The sequence below is a fragment of the Lepus europaeus genome, unplaced genomic scaffold, assembly GCF_033115175.1.
Source record: "Lepus europaeus isolate LE1 unplaced genomic scaffold, mLepTim1.pri SCAFFOLD_536, whole genome shotgun sequence".
NCBI classification, from domain to species: domain Eukaryota; kingdom Metazoa; phylum Chordata; class Mammalia; order Lagomorpha; family Leporidae; genus Lepus; species Lepus europaeus.
In genome coordinates this window covers 23,211-41,491 of record NW_026909413.1, presented here as the reverse complement: position 1 = coordinate 41,491, position 18,281 = coordinate 23,211, and the positions used below count along the sequence as shown (strand labels likewise).

Below are 18,281 nucleotides of genomic sequence, written 5' to 3'. Positions count from 1 at the left end.
GTGCCTAATTGTAGTTATCTTAACGCCAAGATTATCCCACTAGAGATTTATTGAGCTTTGTGAGTATATAATCATGTTCATCAAATTTAGGAACTTCTTTTTTTTAATCTAAAGATTTTTTTAAAACTTTTATTTAGTACATATAAATTTCCAAAGTACAGTTTATGGATTACAATGGCTTTCCCCCCTCCCCATAACTTCCCTCCCACTTGTACCCCTTCCATCTCCCGCTCCCTCTCCCATTCCACTTACATCAAGATTCATTTTCAATTATCTTTATATACAGAAGATCGATTTAGTATATATTAAGTAAAGATTTCATCAGTTTGCACCCACACAGAACATAAAGTGTAAAATACTATTTCAGTACTAGTTATAGCATTAATTCACATTGGACAAATAATTAAGGACAGAGATCCCACATGAGGAGTAAGTGCACAGTGACTCCTGTTGTTGACTTAACAATTTGACACTCTTGTTTATGGCGTCTGTAATCTCCCTAGGCTCTAGTCATGAGTTGCCAAAGCTATGGAAGCCTTTAGGGTTCACCAACTTCGATCATATTCAGACAAGGTCACAGTCAAAGTGGAAGTTCTCTCCTCCCTTCAGAGAAAGGTACTTCCTTCTTTCATGGCCCCATTCTTTCCACTGGGATCTCACTCACAGAGATATTTCATTTAGGTCCTCTTTCTTTTTTTTTGCCAGAGTTTCTTGACTTTCCATGCCTAAAATACTCTCATGGGCTCTTCAGCCAGATCCAAATGCCTTAAGGGCTGATTCTGAGGCCAGAGTGCTATTTAGGACATCTGCCATTCTATGAGTCTGCTGTGTATCCCGCTTCCCATGTTGGATCATTCTCTCCCTTTTTAATTCTATCAGTTAGTATTAGCAGACACTAGTCATGTTTGTGTGATTCCTTTGACTCTTAGACCTATCAGTGTGATCAATTCTTAACCATTATTTGCCCACTGCCAGACCTTTTCTCACTCCCTCTCCGATGTGCTCATTATGCTATCCACAGTTCTTTTTTTGACCTTTTTTTCCCAATCTGTTTCTCAGGCTGCATAATCTCACTGACTGTTTTATCTAGTTATTCATCCTTTTAGTACTCAAACCTGTTGACAGATTTTTTTGTTGTATGAGATTTTTTTGTTTCAGTTATTATCCTTTTCAACTCTAAATTTTCTGTTTAGTTCCTTTTTATAATTTCTGTCTGCTAATTGATACCTTTTATTGAATGAAATACTGATCTCATACTGTGCTTTAGCCCTGACATATCATTTCCTCTAAGTCTTTGAGCAATATAAAAGAGCTGAATTAAAGTCCTTGTATAGTTAAGTCTATTGTCTGCTTCTTCAGAAGCAGTGTCTATTGATTACCCTTTCTTTTTCCTGCATGTAGGTTATAATTACTTATTTACTTTTAAAATATTTTTGTTGCAAACTAGATATTTTAAATAAAATCATGTGGCTATAGTCACCATACTGTGCAACAGAATATCAGAACTTATTTATTCTTTTTAATTTTCTTAGATTTATTTTATTTATTTGAAAGACAGCAAGACAGAGAGAAGGAGAGACAGAGAGAAGAGATCTTCCTTCTGCTGGTTCACTCTCCAAATGGCTGCAATGCCCAGGTGGGCTAGATCAAGGCCAGGAGCCAAGAATTCTATCCAGGTCTCCCATGTGGGTGGCAGGGGCCCAAGTGCTTAGGCTATCCTCTTTCCCAGCTGTATTAGCAGGGAGCTGGATTGAAAATGAAGCAACCAGGACTCAAACTGTTACTCTTATATGGGATGCTGGCATCGCAGGTTGTGATGTAACCTGTTGTGCCACAATGCCTGACTTTATTTCCCTTTTCCAACTGTAACAGTATCCTCATTGACCAGAAAGGTTGTTGTTGAATAATTTTTAAAACTAACTCTGTAGAACCTATATTTCTTGTTATTTTTAGTAGCTGAAGTCTCTATAGAAATTTCCTGAAATGCTTGAACCAGTAAGTCTCCTAGTCTATGCTAGGGGGCTTTCTGCAAGTTGGGCATTCCTTCAGCAGTCATCCAGGCAATTTACTACTTTGCTGGCCTTGATTTCCTGCTTACTTCAAACCTTGAGGTCACCCAGAGGTGACAGCTTCAAGCTTTCTCACATCTTTCCTGAGCAAGCTGACAGCTCTGGGCGTTATGTTCAGTGCTGTTCATTTAGGTGGCCATCTACAGTCTCAGGAGTGTATCAGAACTATTCAGAACCTTTATGAATATCTCACTCCTCAGATTTTCCTTTTAGTTTTTTTTTTTGGACAGGCAGAGTGGATAGAGAGACAGAGAGAAAGGTCTTCATTTTCGCCGTTGGTTCACCCTCCAATGGCCGCTGCAGCCGGCGCATCATGCTGATCCGAAGCCAGGAGCCAGGTGCTTTTCCTGGTCTCTCATGCGGGTGCAGGGCCCAAGGACTTGGGCCATCCTCCACTGCCTTCCCGGGCCATAGCAGAGAACTGGCCTGGAAGAGGGGCAACTGGGATAGAATCCAGTGCCCCAACCGGGACTAGAACCCTGTGTGCTGGCGCTGCAAGGCGGAGGATTAGCCTGTTAAGCCACAGCACCGGCCCCTTTTAGTTTTTGATGAGCTGTTTTTTGTTATCCACCACCTCAGGTTGCTGGTTGCTCAGTTAAACAATTACCTTTAAATGTTTTGAACAAATGCCTCTAAGGAATGGGCCTCTTCATACCAAGTGAGCTCTGATTAGTTCAAATAGTCTTATAGGTAAAGTCCTCCAAAGAACCATCATCCACGTCAGATAATGACAGTGTTCTGGGGCTAAAGCTTTGACAGAACCATAACCCAGTTGACTTATTTCACAGTGTGGTTTTTCAAAGCTACCATGCAGTTGGAGAGAGAGGGAAGGGTATAGGACAAGTTAAAATGCCATTGAGGCACTTTGACCATTTTGAGTAGCTATTTTTCTGGTGTATATATGTTCCATAGATTGTACAGGCCTTTAGTTAGCTTCATGTGTTCTGAAAAAGTTGATTCTATAATTATTGTAAATTTTTCACTGATATGTGGGACAGAGAATTTTCTCAGAGACCTGAGCTTCTGCTTGCAAATTGCTGTGAAGCCTTAGGGTACAGCCCAGTTTGACCCCATGCTGGGTTTTGAGGCCAACCCAAGGGCTGGCTGTCTGCCCTCCTTTATGCTGCTGGTGCTTCTGGTAGTGATTGTTTTCCTGGCCTTTACTACTAGAGCACTTCTTCCTGACACATCTTGCTTCCAGAGAAGGAGACGGAGCCGCAGGGCCAGGTTCAGTGCACAGAGATGGCCCGCAGGCATCTGAAGAAGTATATCTGAATATCTCTTGCTCTTGGTGGGCAGGCATAAGAAACAGATGTACCAGAGGGGCCAAATTATGGTCACCTCACCAGCAACCTACTGGCTGGGAGGGTCTGGGGAAGAGATGCGAAGATGACAAGGTTAAACTACAGAACAGCATTTCATATCAGGTAGCAGACCTACATCATTTAAAGGGGTAACTTGTTGAGCTTAATCAGGAGTTTCTTCCACAAGAAGATCAGCTTCAGCACTACAGACAGAAAAGTATTTTCCTTGTGCAGTGGTTAGCATATGAGACTTTTCAGTGTGGACAGCAGGTCAAGGAATTAAGAGCATGATATGAAGAAAAATTAGCAGACCAATTTTTTCAACAAAATCAAGAGACTCACAAAGTTCAAGCAAATGATGGAGAATAATCAGGTATGAATGATCATGTAGTAGCTAAAAATATTCCAAAAGTAGCTGAGAATGAAGAACCCCCAAGTTATACTACATATGGGAAAGAACAAATCAAAGAGGTGGTGATGTGGGATGGCTGGAATAGAAGAGAATGACCTAGTGATGATCTTCCCACTGCTTTAAAGAGGACTTCTATTTCAGTTTCTGAACATGGAACTCATCAAACAATTTCCCATCTTCCAAGTAGACAACCTCTGTCCACAAATTTGGCTGAAGATGCACAGGTGAACCACAGTGCAAACCTTGGTACTCAAAACAGAACCCTTCTAACATTCTTCAGCATTTAACTAGAGGCCCAAACTTGGAGAGTGAACCCAGAATTCTAACAGCTGTACTAAACAGACTTCCAAGGATAAATTTGGTGTCTTCCATAAATTGAAGCAAAACGATGAAGAATGAGAGCTTCAGGTGGACTTTGCAAACTGTGAAAAGCAGCATTTCAATGATGTCCTTTAAATCCTAAGGAAAAACTTAAAAAAACATAAAGTACTGTAAAATGAAATTTCTACTCCATCATTTTTACTTTTTTTAAATAAAGATCAGTTCTATGGGTTGTAAAGATACATTGAGATAGATTTAAGGAATATTTTAATGAATCAATATATCCATGTATATATGTGAACCTTTTCCTATTATATTCTCTAAGTAGACACTTTATTTGTTATGTTACGGTTGAGCCAAAACAGTTAATCTTTGCATTTAAAGCAAACTACTGTGTTTTTCACATTTTATTGAGCCCAATAATTCTTTCCACAAGTAGACAAGCAAGGAAAAATTGTTGTACATTTTATGTTTCACATAGTTTAATCAGAGTGAGAACAGTTACTCAGTTGAAAACTTTTTATGTAGTAATGTATTGTTAGCCCAACAGATGTTCTATATCTATCCCTTATTTCATGATCTTCAAGGAGTTATACCTATAATAATTACATAAAAAAGGGGAAATGGAAAACAAACACTGGACAACATGTGTACAAAATTCCCTCCCTACTCCTGTTATTTTACATGAGTGCTAATGTGTTTTGGCAAATAAGTTTTCAGTTGGGGCCTGCTAAGACATGACAGTATTTATGAGTTATATCTTATATCTTACTTGGTTCTTGAACTTGTGGAATGCAGGATTCATATGTATTTTCAGTTTTTATTTTTTCCTCAAGTAACACCAGTACTGCTTCACTATGGCCATCACTAGCTAATTTTTTTATATTTTCATAGTTCAGACTGGTGAAGATATTTGTGATTGAAATGCCAGATCCTGAAAGGGGCTAAATCTACTTTGAAATGAATCTGCAATCAGGATTTCAAAGCTTTTCTGATCATTTTAGTGATCTTTTATGACTAGACTTTTTCAGAAGTACTACATAAAGAATTTTAGCATGTTTTTATAAATGCACAAATAAATGTAAGTACAGTGAGGTCCCCTACTATTTTATTAAAATAGCTTAAAATTTATAACAAAAACGAATCATTGTCATTAATATGTTAGTTAAGAACACATAAAGCTCATATTTGTTAGACTTACAAAATTATTTAAATGTATTTGCCTTTTATTTAACTCTATTTAATAAAATGTATAAGCTAGCTAATCCCTGTTCTCTGATTTATATCATTTTAAAAATCTTATCCCACCTCCTAAAACAAAAAGTTTTAATCATAAATAGAAATTTAAGATTGTCAACCCTGTTTTTCAGAAGGATGACTGTTAATTGCACACAAACAACATGAAATGCATTTCCCCCTAGTACCAATATTTCAGTCAAAATTCAGACTAACAGTGGCTAAGAGATAGGTCATTCACTTGCTGAGGTGCTCCAATTCTTAAACTTCAGCTTCAAATTAATTAATGACCATGAAAAGATGCAATAATCTACTGTTTTTCCCACATTGTCAAACAATCCATGACTTTATCGTAATTAGAATCAGGCCATATTTAAGAAGTATTATGGTTCACAGAATTTTTTAAATGTAATTAAAGGGAAGTGATATACATCTTTTGGGCCTTAGTGTGAGGAGATGAATCTAAAAATACTCCTAGTTGTACTTCTTTCTATTTAATTTTGTAAAATCTGTACAAAAGAAAATCATGAAATTACCTTAGTTGCTTTGTCATAAAAACCATTTGGTTGTATGGTAGCTATTACATAGCAAAATTTCTTCAATTAACAACTAAGAATTTTTTAAGTTTTATTTATTTATTTGAAAGGCAGAGTTACAGAGAGAATGGAAGAGACAGAGAGAGAGAGAGGTCTTCCATTTACTGGTTCACTCCCCAAATGGCCACAATGGCCAGAGCAAGGCTGAGCCAGGCTAAAGCTAGGAGCCAGGAGCTTCATCCTGCACTACCATTTGGCTGTCAAGGGCCCAAGTACGTGAGCCATTTTATGTTGCATTTCACAGACCATTAGCAAGGAGTTAGATTGGAGCTAGAGCTGCTGCCAGGGGGTTGAATTGGTGGCCATGTGGGTGCTGATGTCACAGGTGGCAGCTTTACTACACTACAACACCAGCACCAGCAGCCTAGACATTTCATAACTGGAGAAATCCCAGACTAATTGATAATATTTTTGACTGTATTAACTATGTGAATCTTTTAAAAAATATTTGTTTATTTGAAAAGCAGAGTTAGAGATGGAGGAGGCAGAGAAAGATCTTCCATCTGTTCACTCCCCATTTGGCCACAACCACTGGGGCTGGGCCAGGCCAAAGCCAAGAGCTTCTTCTAGGTCTCCCATATGGGTGTCAGGGGCCTGGATCAGAAGTAGAGCAGCTGGGACACTTACTGGCACCCATATGGGATGCCAGTGTCACAGAGGATTGCTTAATCTCCTATGCGACAACAACTACCCTATGTGAATCAACATTCTACAATCTGTTTTAGACATACTGTTTTTATGTTTTACTTCTGCCTTAAGCTTTCAGGTTTTCTTGATGTATTTTTTGCCCTAATTTAGTGTTAAGTTGATGGAAATCATCTCTTGCTGGGTTCTGATAAATTAAAAATTGAAAAAGAGGCTGTTTATCTCTTTATGAAAGACAGAATCTTCCATCCACTGGTTCATTCCTCAAATGGTTGCAACAGCCAGGAGCCAGGAACTCCATCCTGGTTGCCCACATGGATGGCAGGGACCCAAGTGCTTGAGCCATTGTCTTCTCTCTTCTAGGTGCATTAGCAGGAAGCTGGATCAGAAGCAGAATACCCAGCACTCAAACCTGAACTCTAGTATGGAGTGTAGGCATCCTAAGTAGCGGCTTAACCTGATGGACCACAACATCCACCCCTGAAGTCATCTGGAATCTTTTCCTTTTATCAGTTTCCAAGTCTACTAGTTTTCATAGAATTTTTCTTTAATTTGTGGCTTGTAATTTTTTCTTCCAGCGTCTTTAATATTCATGATTCCTTGAATGGTGTTTTGCTACTTTTCTTTTCTCAATCCCCTTGTGTTCAAGGAAGTTTCTGTCTCTAATAACTTCAATTTCCACCCAGATGGGCAATGATTCTCAAATTCTGTCCTCATCCTAGAGCTTCCTTCTGCATTCTGAAATAATATTTCCTGGCAATTCTGCCTTATTTTCCAGAGAATCTTAATGTTTCCACATGAACAGTTCTGTCTCACTAAAACTTTAAAAAAAAATGTAAAATGTCATCCTACTTTAAAACATTTTATTTACTTAAAAGGCAGGGTGACAAAGAGAAAGGGAGAGACAAAGAGAGAAAGAGATCTTCCGTTCACTGGTTCACTCTCTCAAATGGCCGCTACAGCCAGGGATAGGCCAGGCTGAAGCCAGGAGCCTCAGACTGAGTCTCCCGTGTCGGTGGCAAGAGTCCAACCAAGTATGTGGGCCATCATCTAGTGCTTTTCCAGGCACATTAGTAGGGAGCTGGATTAGAAGCAGAACTAGGCCGGCACCGTGGCTTAACAGGCTAATCCTCCACCTTGCGGCACTGGCACACCAGGTTCTAGTCCCGGTTGGGGCGCCGGATTCTATCCCGGTTGCCCCTCTTCCAGGCCAGCTCTCTGCTATGGCCCGGGAAGGCCTTGGAGGATGGCCCAAGTCCTTGGACCCTGCACCCGCATGGGAGACCAGGAGAAGCACCTGGCTCCTGGCTTCGGATAAGCGAGATGCGCCGGCCTCAGAAGCCATTGGAGGGTGAACCAACGGTAAAGGAAGACCTTTCTCCCTCCCTCCCTCTCTCTCTCACTGTCTAACTCTGCCTGTCAAAAAAAAAAGAGTACATAGGAAAAGTAGTGATTTTTCAAAGATTTCTAATTCTAAATGTTTGAAATAAATTTGTTGTCACAGGGATTGGTGTCATTTGAGGATGTGAGTGTGGACTTCAGTCAGGAAGAATGGCATAAAATGAACCCTGCTCAGAAGACCCTGTACAGAGATTTCATGCTGGAGACCTACAGCCATCTCGTCTCAGTAGGTAAGCAGACCTTATTACGTGTCTCCTTGTAGAATATATATCCTTTCTTTTTCTGTTAACTTTTTTTAAAAAAATATTATTTATTTATTCGAAAGGTAAAATTCGAGAGAGGGAGAGGCAGAGGCAGAGAGCAAGAAGTCTTCCATCTGCTGATTCACTCCTAAAATGGCCACAAAGGCCAGGGCTGGGCCAGTGCAAAGCCAGGAGTCAAGATCTTTGTCCTAGCATCACACATGGGTGCAGGGGCCCAAGCACTTTTCCAGGCACATTAGCACAGAGCTGGATCAGAAGTGGAGCAGCCAGGACTAGTTCTAGTACCCATATGGGATGCCAGCACTTTAAGCGACAGCTTAACCTGCTATGCCACAATGTTGGCCCCAATATACATCCTTTTTAAAAATTATCATGACATATGGGCCCTTATAGAGATTAATATTGTACTGGCTTTTAATTAAGAGGTGTAAAGTTAAGAGACAAAAATGATGGTTTTATCCCATTGAAAACTTTGCCATGTTTTTGAATCTTCAGAATCCCAAAAGCCCATGAATCTCATCTATATATATTCTCAATTATTCTGTTTATAGGATATTGTGTTACCAAACCTGATGTGATATTCAAATTGGAACAAGGTGAAAAGCTGTGGTCCTTGGAGGACAAATTGCTAAACCAGCAGGAACCAGGTGAGTGAACACTGACAGAAAGAGATCTGGGGTTGTTTGACCTTAGAAGAACACTTTTGTTAGTTTATTTTTTTAATTATTGAAATAGTTATTGAAATATAATGCATGTATCATATAATTCCTTATTTAAAGTATAAAGTTCAGTGACTTGGCATATGCACAAATTTATACAAACATCACCACAGTCAATTTTCATCACTTCAGAAAGAAACCTGTATCTTTCAGTTATCACCCTTCTAACCCCTAGCCTCTCTGGTCCTAAGCAATTACTAATGTCCTTCTGTCTCTACATTTGCCTATTCTGGACATTTCATATAAATGGAATTATATAACATTTGATCATTTATTACTGGTTTCTTTTGCTTAGTTTACAAGATTGATATGTATCAGTACTTCATCCTTTTGTGGCCAGATAATATAACACTGTATGGACATACCACATTTTGTTTGCCTATTCATTAGTGATTTGCCTTTTGGCTGTTGTGATTAAAGCTGATATAAACATTCATTTACATGTTTCTATATGGATATATGTTTTTATTTTTCTTAAGTATATACTTAGGATGAAACTGCTGGGTGATACAGCACCTCTTTGTTTATATCTTTGAGGACCTAATTTTTCTGATTTATACACATCCTCACCATAGTAGGAGATTTTATTCTAACCATTCTTATGGATATGAAGTGGTCCCCTTGTGGTTTTGATTTATATTTCTGTTAGTCTGCTGGAGCTTTCATAATAAAATACCATAAGCTGAGTGGCTTAAACAACAGAAATGTATTTCTTACAGTTGTATAGGCTGAAATTCCAAGATTAAGGTGCCAGTAGGTTGATTTCTGATAAGGCCTCTCTTTTTCTTTTCTTTTTGAAAGATTTTATTTATATATTTGAGAGGCAGAGTTACAGATGGTGAGAGGGAGAGACAGAGAGGAAGGTCCTCCATCCATTGGTTCACTCCCCAAGGGGCTGCAATGGCCAGAGCTGAGCCAATCCAAAGCCAAGAACCAGGATCTTCCTCCAGGTTTCCCATGTAGGTGCAAGGGCCCAAGTGCTTGGGCCATCTCCCACTGCTTTTCCAGGCCATAGCAGGGAGCTGGATCAGAAGAGGAGCAGCTGGGACTAGATCCGGCGCCCATATGGGATGCTGATGCTGCAGGTGGAGGATTAACCTACTGTACCATAGCACCAGCCCCAGGCCTCTTTTTCAATTCTACAGTCACCTTCAGACTGTGCCTTCATATGGCCTTTCCCTTATGCACATGCAGTTGAAGAGAAAGAATATCCTAGTGTTTCTTCCTTTACTTACAAGAACTCCTGTCCTGTAAGATAAAGCCCTACGCTTATGACCTCATTTAAAACCATACTTCCTCATTACACTTGAGGGTTAGGGCAATAACATGAAATTGGGGAGGAGACATAGTTCAGTCCATAAAAATCTACTGGATCAGCCAGTGCCATGGCTCACTTGGCTAGTCCTCTGCCTGCGACACCGGCACCCTGGGTTCTAGTCCCGGTTGGGGTGCTGGATTCTGTCCTGGTTGCTCCTCTTCCAGTCCAGCTCTCTGCTATGGCCCAGGAAGGCAGTGGAGGATGGCCCAAGTGCTTGGGCCCTGCACCTGCATGGGAGACCAGGAGGAAGCACCTGGCTCCTGGCTCCTGGCTCGGATCAGCACAGCACATTGGCCGTAATGGCCATTTGGGGAGTGAACCAATGGAAGGAAGACCTTTTTCTCTGTCTCTCTCTCTCTCACTGTCTACCTCTGCCTGTCAAAAAAGAAAATCTACCTGATCACTTAGGACAGCATTGACCTTTTTATATGCATATTAGCCTTTGTCTATGCTATTAAGCAATCTTGGGAATTTTCAAGTTACATTTTTAAATTATTTATTAAAAGAAAGTAAAATTATCAGAATTATTAGGAATAAAGCATACTTACCGAACATTTTTGTTATGGAGAAATATAAATAAAGGGCATAACATAAAGGTTGACATAATTTACATCAAGTCTATCTTCCAGTCAATGCAAATAATTGGATTAGTTGAAAACAATATCTCTAAATAAGTGACTTAGAAAAATTGTAATGAAAGATGTTGAATTAATAAAATAATTTAGGACTCATGTCCTGTTATTAAGATTTTAACTTAGGGAATAAGTGCATTAAATGAAAAGAGTCCCTTTTAGCTCAAGAGCACAGATTAGAGAAAACGTTTAAGTATTTTAATGACTAAACCGAAAAGTATGTCAGTGTTCATAAAATAATGGAAAGAGAATTGGAAATGAAAAAAAAAAACTGGTGTTAAATTGGAAATGGCATAGAAAATTAATTAATTAAAAAAATTATGTAGGATCTCTGTCTTTAATGTGCTGCACACTGTTATTTAATGCTATAACTAGTACTCCAACAGTATTTTTTTAAATTTTGTGTTGCTATATGGGGGCAAACTGTTGAAATCTTTACCTAATATATACTAAACTGATCTTCTGTATATAAAGAGAATTGAAAATGAATCTTGATGTGAATGGAAGGGGAGAGGGAGCGGGAAAGGGGAGGGTTGCCGGTGGGAGGGAAGTTATGGGAGGGGGGAAGCCATTGTAACCCATAAGCTGTACTTTGGAAATTTGTATTCATTAAATAAAAGTTTAATAAATAAAAAAAATAATGGAACTCTAACGACCTAAAACTCAGTAGAATTAGGAACTCGTACTGTCTCCTCAAATAAGGAACTCATAACTCTGTCTCACCTGAACATTAAATAAACACCCCTACAGAAGGTATTAGTGACATTTTTATTAAAGTGGACCATACATTCCATTGTATGCCATCTGCAAAAAACAAACCTTTCAAGTTCCTACAAAATAATCATACAATATTGAAAATATAAATTTTAAAGAGAGAATCACCACAAATATTACTTGAACATAGTTTGTAAAATCTAGAAATTAATAATTGAGTAAACAAAAACACATGAAAAATTTTCTAAGTTATCTTTTAAACATTGTATAAAAGGAAATCAAAACCAAATTTATGTAATACTTAAGAAATTGTAAATGTAACTGCAAATTAGAAACCTTCAAATGCAGCCAAATTAGTGAGCATTGATTAAGCAGGGACAGTAACAAAAGTACATTGATGAAAACAGAAGACTTTGAAAGTAGAATCAGAAATTATTACATTGTAAACTGAGAAACAGAATGTTCTTAGAATAAAAAATGAGCTGACATTGTTGTGCAGCAGTAAAAGCCACCACCTGCAACACTGGCATCCCATACAGGTGCTGGTTCATTTCTCAGCTGCTCCTCTTCCAAACCAACTCCCTACTGATAGCTTGGGAAAAGCAGTGGAAGATGGCCCAAGTGTTTGAGCCTCTGCTACCCATCCAGGTGGGAAACCCAGATGAACCTCCTGGCTCTGAGCTTCCACCTGGCCCAGCAGTCACCACTGAAACCATCTGGGGAGTGAGCCAGGAGATGGAACATGTCTCTTTCTCTGTCTCTCCCCCTTTCCTTGTAATTCTGAATTTCAAATCAGTAAATGTGTTCAAAAAAGAATAAAAAACAAAAAAAATAGATGACAGACAAAAAAAGGAATCATCTACATATCTATCCTTAAACTATAATCTTGATTAACTTATTAATTAGAATTAGGTTTTGGAATTAGGCAGTTTTCTTATCTTCTTTATTGATTTTAAAATGACCTTTTTAATCCTCACAAAACAAGTATTGAAGCATTTTAAGGGACTATGTTGAATTTATAAATCAAATTAAGGAGAATTGTCATCTTAGAATTTAGAATTTAGTTTCCCAGTCCATAAACAAAATATACCTCCCACTTATTTATGATTTCTTTCATTAATGTCTTGTGGTTTTCAGTATACTATACCAAGGCTTTGGTGCTATGATAAATGATACTGTTTCTCTCATTTCAGATTCCAGTTGATTTGTTCACAGGTGTAAGATTGTTTGTAGACCACATATTCTGCCCTTGTTAAAAATTCTTACTAGGGAGTAAGCATTTGACATAGCAGACCATATTAGAGACCTGCTTCTGATTCCAGCCTCCTACTCATGTATACCTGGGAAGCACCAAGTGATGCCTCAAGTAGTTGAGTCTCTGCTTCCTTTATGGCAGACCTGAGTTGAGTTCTAGGCCCTTGGCTTCAGCCTGGGCCAGTCCTCGGAGCACATCAGAGAATTCACACTGGAGAGAAACCCTTTGAGTGTAATGAATGTGGGAGACCTTTTGCCCATATTTCTGTACTTAGAGCACATCAAAGAATTCACACAGAGGAGAAACCATACAAATGTAATGAGTGTGGGAGATCTTTTACATATAATTCAGCCTTCAGAGCACATCTGAGAACTCACACAGGTGAGAAGCCTTATGAATGCAATAGCTGTGAGAAAACTTTTGCCCACAATTCAGCCCTAAGAGTACATCAGTGAAAACACACAGGACAGAAGCCCTATGAATGTAATGACTGTGAGAAAACATTTGCACATAATTCAACCCTCAGAGCACATCAGAAAATTCACACTAGAGAGAAACTCTATGAATGTGGTGAATGTGGAAAAACATTTTCCCAGAAGACACACATCAAAGAATTCACACAGGGGAGAAACCCTATAAATGTAATTAAAGTGTGGGAAAATTTTCTCACAGAAGTCATACCTCACTGGACATGAGAGAATTCATGCAGGGGGAAAAAACCTTATGAATGTAACATATGTGGGAAAACTTGTGTCTATAAGGCTGCTCTCATAGTGCATCAAAGAATTCACAAAGGGCAGAAACCCTATGAATGTAATGCATGTGGGGAAAATTTCTCCCAAAGAATATACCTTTGTGCACATCAGAGAATTCATTCAGGGGAGAAACCCTATGAATGTAATGTCTGTGGGAAAACTTGAACAGATAATTTGGCCCTCAGGGGACATCACAGAATTCACACAGGGGAGAAACTGTATGAATGTAATGAATGTGGAAAGACTTTCTCAAAGACATCACATCTCAGCGCATCTGAGAACTCGCAGAGGGGAGAAAACCTACAAATGTAATCAATGTGGCAAAACTTTCTCAGAAAAGTCATATATTAGTGCACATTAAAGAATTCACACAGGGGAGAAACCCTATGAGTGTACTATATTTGGAAAAACATTTGCCCATAATTCAACACTCAGAGTACATCAGCGAATTCACACAGCTGTAAAGTCCTATGAATGTAGCGAGTGTGGAAAAACATTCTTCCAGAATTCACACCTTAGTGCACACCAGAGAATTCACACAGGGGAGAAACCTTATGACTGTATGAATGCAGGAAAGCTTTTGCTCAAAATTCAACTCTCAGAATAAACCAGAGAAATCACACAGGAGAGAAAGCTTATGAATGTGACAGATGTGGGAAAGCCTTTGTCCATAAGGCAGCTCTCAGAATACATTGCACCAGATGCACACCAGAGAGAAAACTAATGTGTAAAGAATTTGGGAAGTCCTGAATTAGTTCAAGTGTTATTAGGTAACAGAGAGTGGGGGAATTCATGTCATGAAGATGGATAAATGGTGCTACATAACAAACATGGTAGAATGCACAGTGAAAGAAGCTTGAGCACAGAACTGGATTCTCCATTTTACATCTTTACAAGTTGGTTTTCTTTTTTCCCATGCATTAAGTTTGTAGTCTGTTGAGCTCTTACAGCTGTAGTCTATTAAATGCATATATTTGATCAATTCTTTGTCCAAGTAGGTTGAAATCTTATGCATATATGTCCAAAAACTAGAAGGGATCAACTTATTGTATGTGAGAGACTTAACATGAGGAGAAAACTTTGTATTAACATCTTGAATAGTCAGAAGCCTTCTTTAAAAATCAGGGAGGTCTAGGGGTAGGCCTTGTCATGCAGTGGGTTAAGCCACTGCGTGGGATCCTAGCACCCCATATAATAGCCTGCTCAAGTCCTGTCTGCTTGCAATCCTGCTCCCTTCTAATTCTCCTGGGAAAGCAGCAGAAGATGGCCCAAGTGTTGGGCTGCTTTCTCCTACACAGGAGACCCAGATGGAGTTCCCAGCTCCTGCCTTTGGCCTTGCCTATCCCTGGCCATTGCAGCCATCTGGGGAGTAATCCAGTGGATGGAAAAAATGTTCAATGAATATATCTTTTAAAGAATCAGGTAGGACTCAGGGAGAACAGAAGACTTTATAAAAGTGAGCTGCATTAAACATCAAGTAATTATAGTAAAATTCTATATGTTGTATAAATGACTTTTTTCCACCTGTTTTCAGAAAATAATTTTCTGAGAAGATTTGTCAATCTCAGAATCAGGGATAAAATTACTAAGAACTGATGTACTAAAATAAGTACTTTCATATAATATCAAAAATTCTATATAAAATTACAAGAAAATACTTACAGACAAATTCACTGTAAAAAGTCTTTAAAGTGAAAAAAAATCACTTGAGGGGGTGGAGCCAAGATGGCGGATAGTGCTTTAGTGCTTTAGTGTGCCTTAGTTTGGGAAAATAAAGTTTCATAAAAGTGGAATTACTGTAGCCTCAGGAAAAGACTCCAGAAAAAAACTGCAGAGGAAACGCTTCCGGATCTAGTGGATGTGAAACAGAGGACTTACAGGGAGCCCACTGCATGGAAAACCAACCAAGATGAGCCGAGTGGCGGGAGACGAGCCAGAGCCACAGAATCTTGCCAGCACAGGAACCGGAGAGGGGTAAGACAAAGACCTCAGAAACCCGAGACATTGGGGGGGGGGACAGAGGCCTCTCCCTTCACTCACCAAGCAAAACAAAGAGCACCGCGATTTTACATATGTAAAGCGCAGCCAAACTCAGTAACTTTAGCGAAACTGGAGAACACATTGAGGGCTGCATAAACTCTTTGTGTGGTCCCAGGGGTAGATCAAACGAATACTCACAGAGGCCAGATTTCAACTACCCTCAACTCCACTCCTAACTGAGTCAAAAAAAAAAAAAAAAGAGAGCGAGCGAGCCAGCAAGGAGCAAGTGAGTGAGCAATCTGGGAGAGTGTCTCTTTACACAGCCTTAAACCTGAAGAATCAAGCATAGCTCTCTGGCGGACCGGCTCTCGCGGAGACACAGACCGAGGGAGAACAAGGGGCGAAGGCTCTTAGGAAAATCAGGAATCGGCGGGGAAATGACAGACAGACACACACGTTATGAGTATGCTGCTGCTGCATTTTATTAGCGGGGAAACCAGAGTTTATATAGGGAAGCCTACATTGCTGAAGACAAAAGAGATTCCGAGATTACAAAAACTTGTTAAGGTTAATGGGGTTACATGATTAACTTTACAAGGGACACAGGGAGACATTGTGGTGATGGTTCGCAGACCTACTTTTAAGAAAAGGTAAAGGTCAGGTTACTAGTTAACCTTTTATTATGAGAACCGGGGACAGGGGAGTTATCAGATGGTGGTGCTTGTTAGCCCAAGTCCCATACATCACCTAAGTAAGATTGAATGTAGCTTTCTCATCCCCATGTTGCCTAAACCTTCTGATAACCCGGAATCTAAATCACACCTCAGCTCCCTAAAACTCACACATCAGCTCCCTTTGTTTTATCTTGTCTAGGGTGTGCTGTTTTTTATCAGTGTTTAATGCCTCCTCGTAAATAGCCCTAATGACTGGTGGGCCAAAGTCTAAAATGTTTTTTGTTAATTATTGTGAAATGCTTATTGGCACTATTTGATTCCATTGTTTCTAATCATGGTGCACATGTCCTGACGCACTACGCGGCATAAATCCTAAGTACAAATAAAGCAAGTAAATCATGCATAATAAAAATCATTGTCAATGCTGGGACACATTGCTTCATTAACCAGCAGCAAAACGTGTCTTCCACTTCTTATTACGTGAGCCGAGGGTCTTTACGACTGTTGGCTGCACAGGAACCGCCCGAGGCCCCACTCCACGGAGCTCTAACCTCGACCCTGCAGCCATAGACCCCCAACACCACAACATTTTGCTATGCAGGTGTCACAACAGCTGTGGGCATAGCACATATGGAGACACAGAAGACCTCGAATAGCCAAAGCAATCTTGTACAACAAAAACAAAGCCGGAGGCATCACAATACCAGATTTCAGGACATACTACAGGGCAGTTGGTATCAAAACAGCATGGTACTGGTACAGAAACAGATGGATAGACCAATGGAACAGAATAGAAACACCAGAAATCAATCCAAACATCTACAGCCAACTTATATTTGATCAAAAATCCAAAACTAATCCCTGGAATAAGGACAGTCTATTCAATAAATGGTGCTGGGAAAATTGGATTTCCATGTGCAGAAGCTTGAAGCAAGACCCCTACCTTTCACCTTACACAAAAATTCACTCAACATGGATTAAAGACTTAAATCTACGACCCGAAACCATCAAATTATTAGAGAGCATTGGAGAAACCGTGCAAGATATAGGTACAGGCAAAGACTTCTTGGAAAAGACCCCAGGAGCACAGGCAGTCAAAACCAAAATTAACATTTGGGATTGCATCAAATTGAGAAGTTTCTGTACTTCAAAAGAAACAGTCAGGAAAGTGAAGAGGTAGCTGACAAAATGGGAAAAAATATTTGCAAACTATACTACAGATAAAGGGTTGATAACCAGAATCTACAAAGAAATCAAGAAAATCCACAACAACAGAACAAACAACCCACTGAAGAGATGGGCCAAGGACCTCAATAGACATTTTTCAAAAGAGGAAATCCAAATGGCCGACAGACACATAAAAAAATGTTCAAGATCACTAGCAATCAGAGAAATGCAAGTCAAAACCACAATGAGGTTTCACCTCACCCCAGTGAGAATGGCTCACATTCAGAAATTACCAACAATAGATGCTGGAGAGGATGTGGGGAAACAGGGACACTAACCTACTGTTGGTGGGAATGCAAACTGGTTAAGCCACTATGGAAGTCAGTCTGGAGATTCCTCAGAAACCTGAACATAACCCTACCATACAACCCAGCCATCCCACTCCTTGGAATTTACCCAAAGGAAATTAATTTGGCTAATAAAAAAGCCATCTGCACATTAATGTTTATTGCAGCTCAATTCACAATAGCTAAGACCTGGAACCAACCCAAATGCCCCTCAACAGTAGACTGGATAAAGAAATTATGGGACATGTACCCCATAGAATACTATACAGCAGTAAGGAACAATGAAACCCAGTCATTTGCAACAAGATGGAAGGATCTGGAAAGCATCATGCTGAGTGAATTAAGCCAGTCCCAAAGAGACAAATATCATTTGTTTTCCCTGATCGGCGACAACTGAACACCAAAGGGGAAACCTGTTGAAGTGAAATGGACACTATAAGAAACAATGACCTGATCAGCTCTTGTCCTGACTC

General features: G+C 39.5%; 1 protein-coding gene and 1 pseudogene across 1 annotated transcript; both read left to right on the top strand.

Moving 5' to 3' along the window:
- Nucleotides 1-3,141: 3,141 nt before the first annotated feature.
- Nucleotides 3,142-4,241, top strand: LOC133755501 (protein GOLM2-like; annotated as a pseudogene).
- Nucleotides 4,242-8,144: 3,903 nt separating this feature from the next.
- On the top strand, nt 8,145-14,247 carry LOC133755500 (zinc finger protein 300-like). Its single transcript, XM_062185614.1, has 4 exons — nt 8,145-8,214; nt 8,799-8,894; nt 13,351-13,455; nt 14,015-14,247. The coding sequence occupies exons 1-4, from the start codon at nt 8,145-8,147 to the stop codon at nt 14,245-14,247; spliced, it is 504 nt and encodes a 167-aa protein (XP_062041598.1).
- Nucleotides 14,248-18,281: the final 4,034 nt, after the last annotated feature.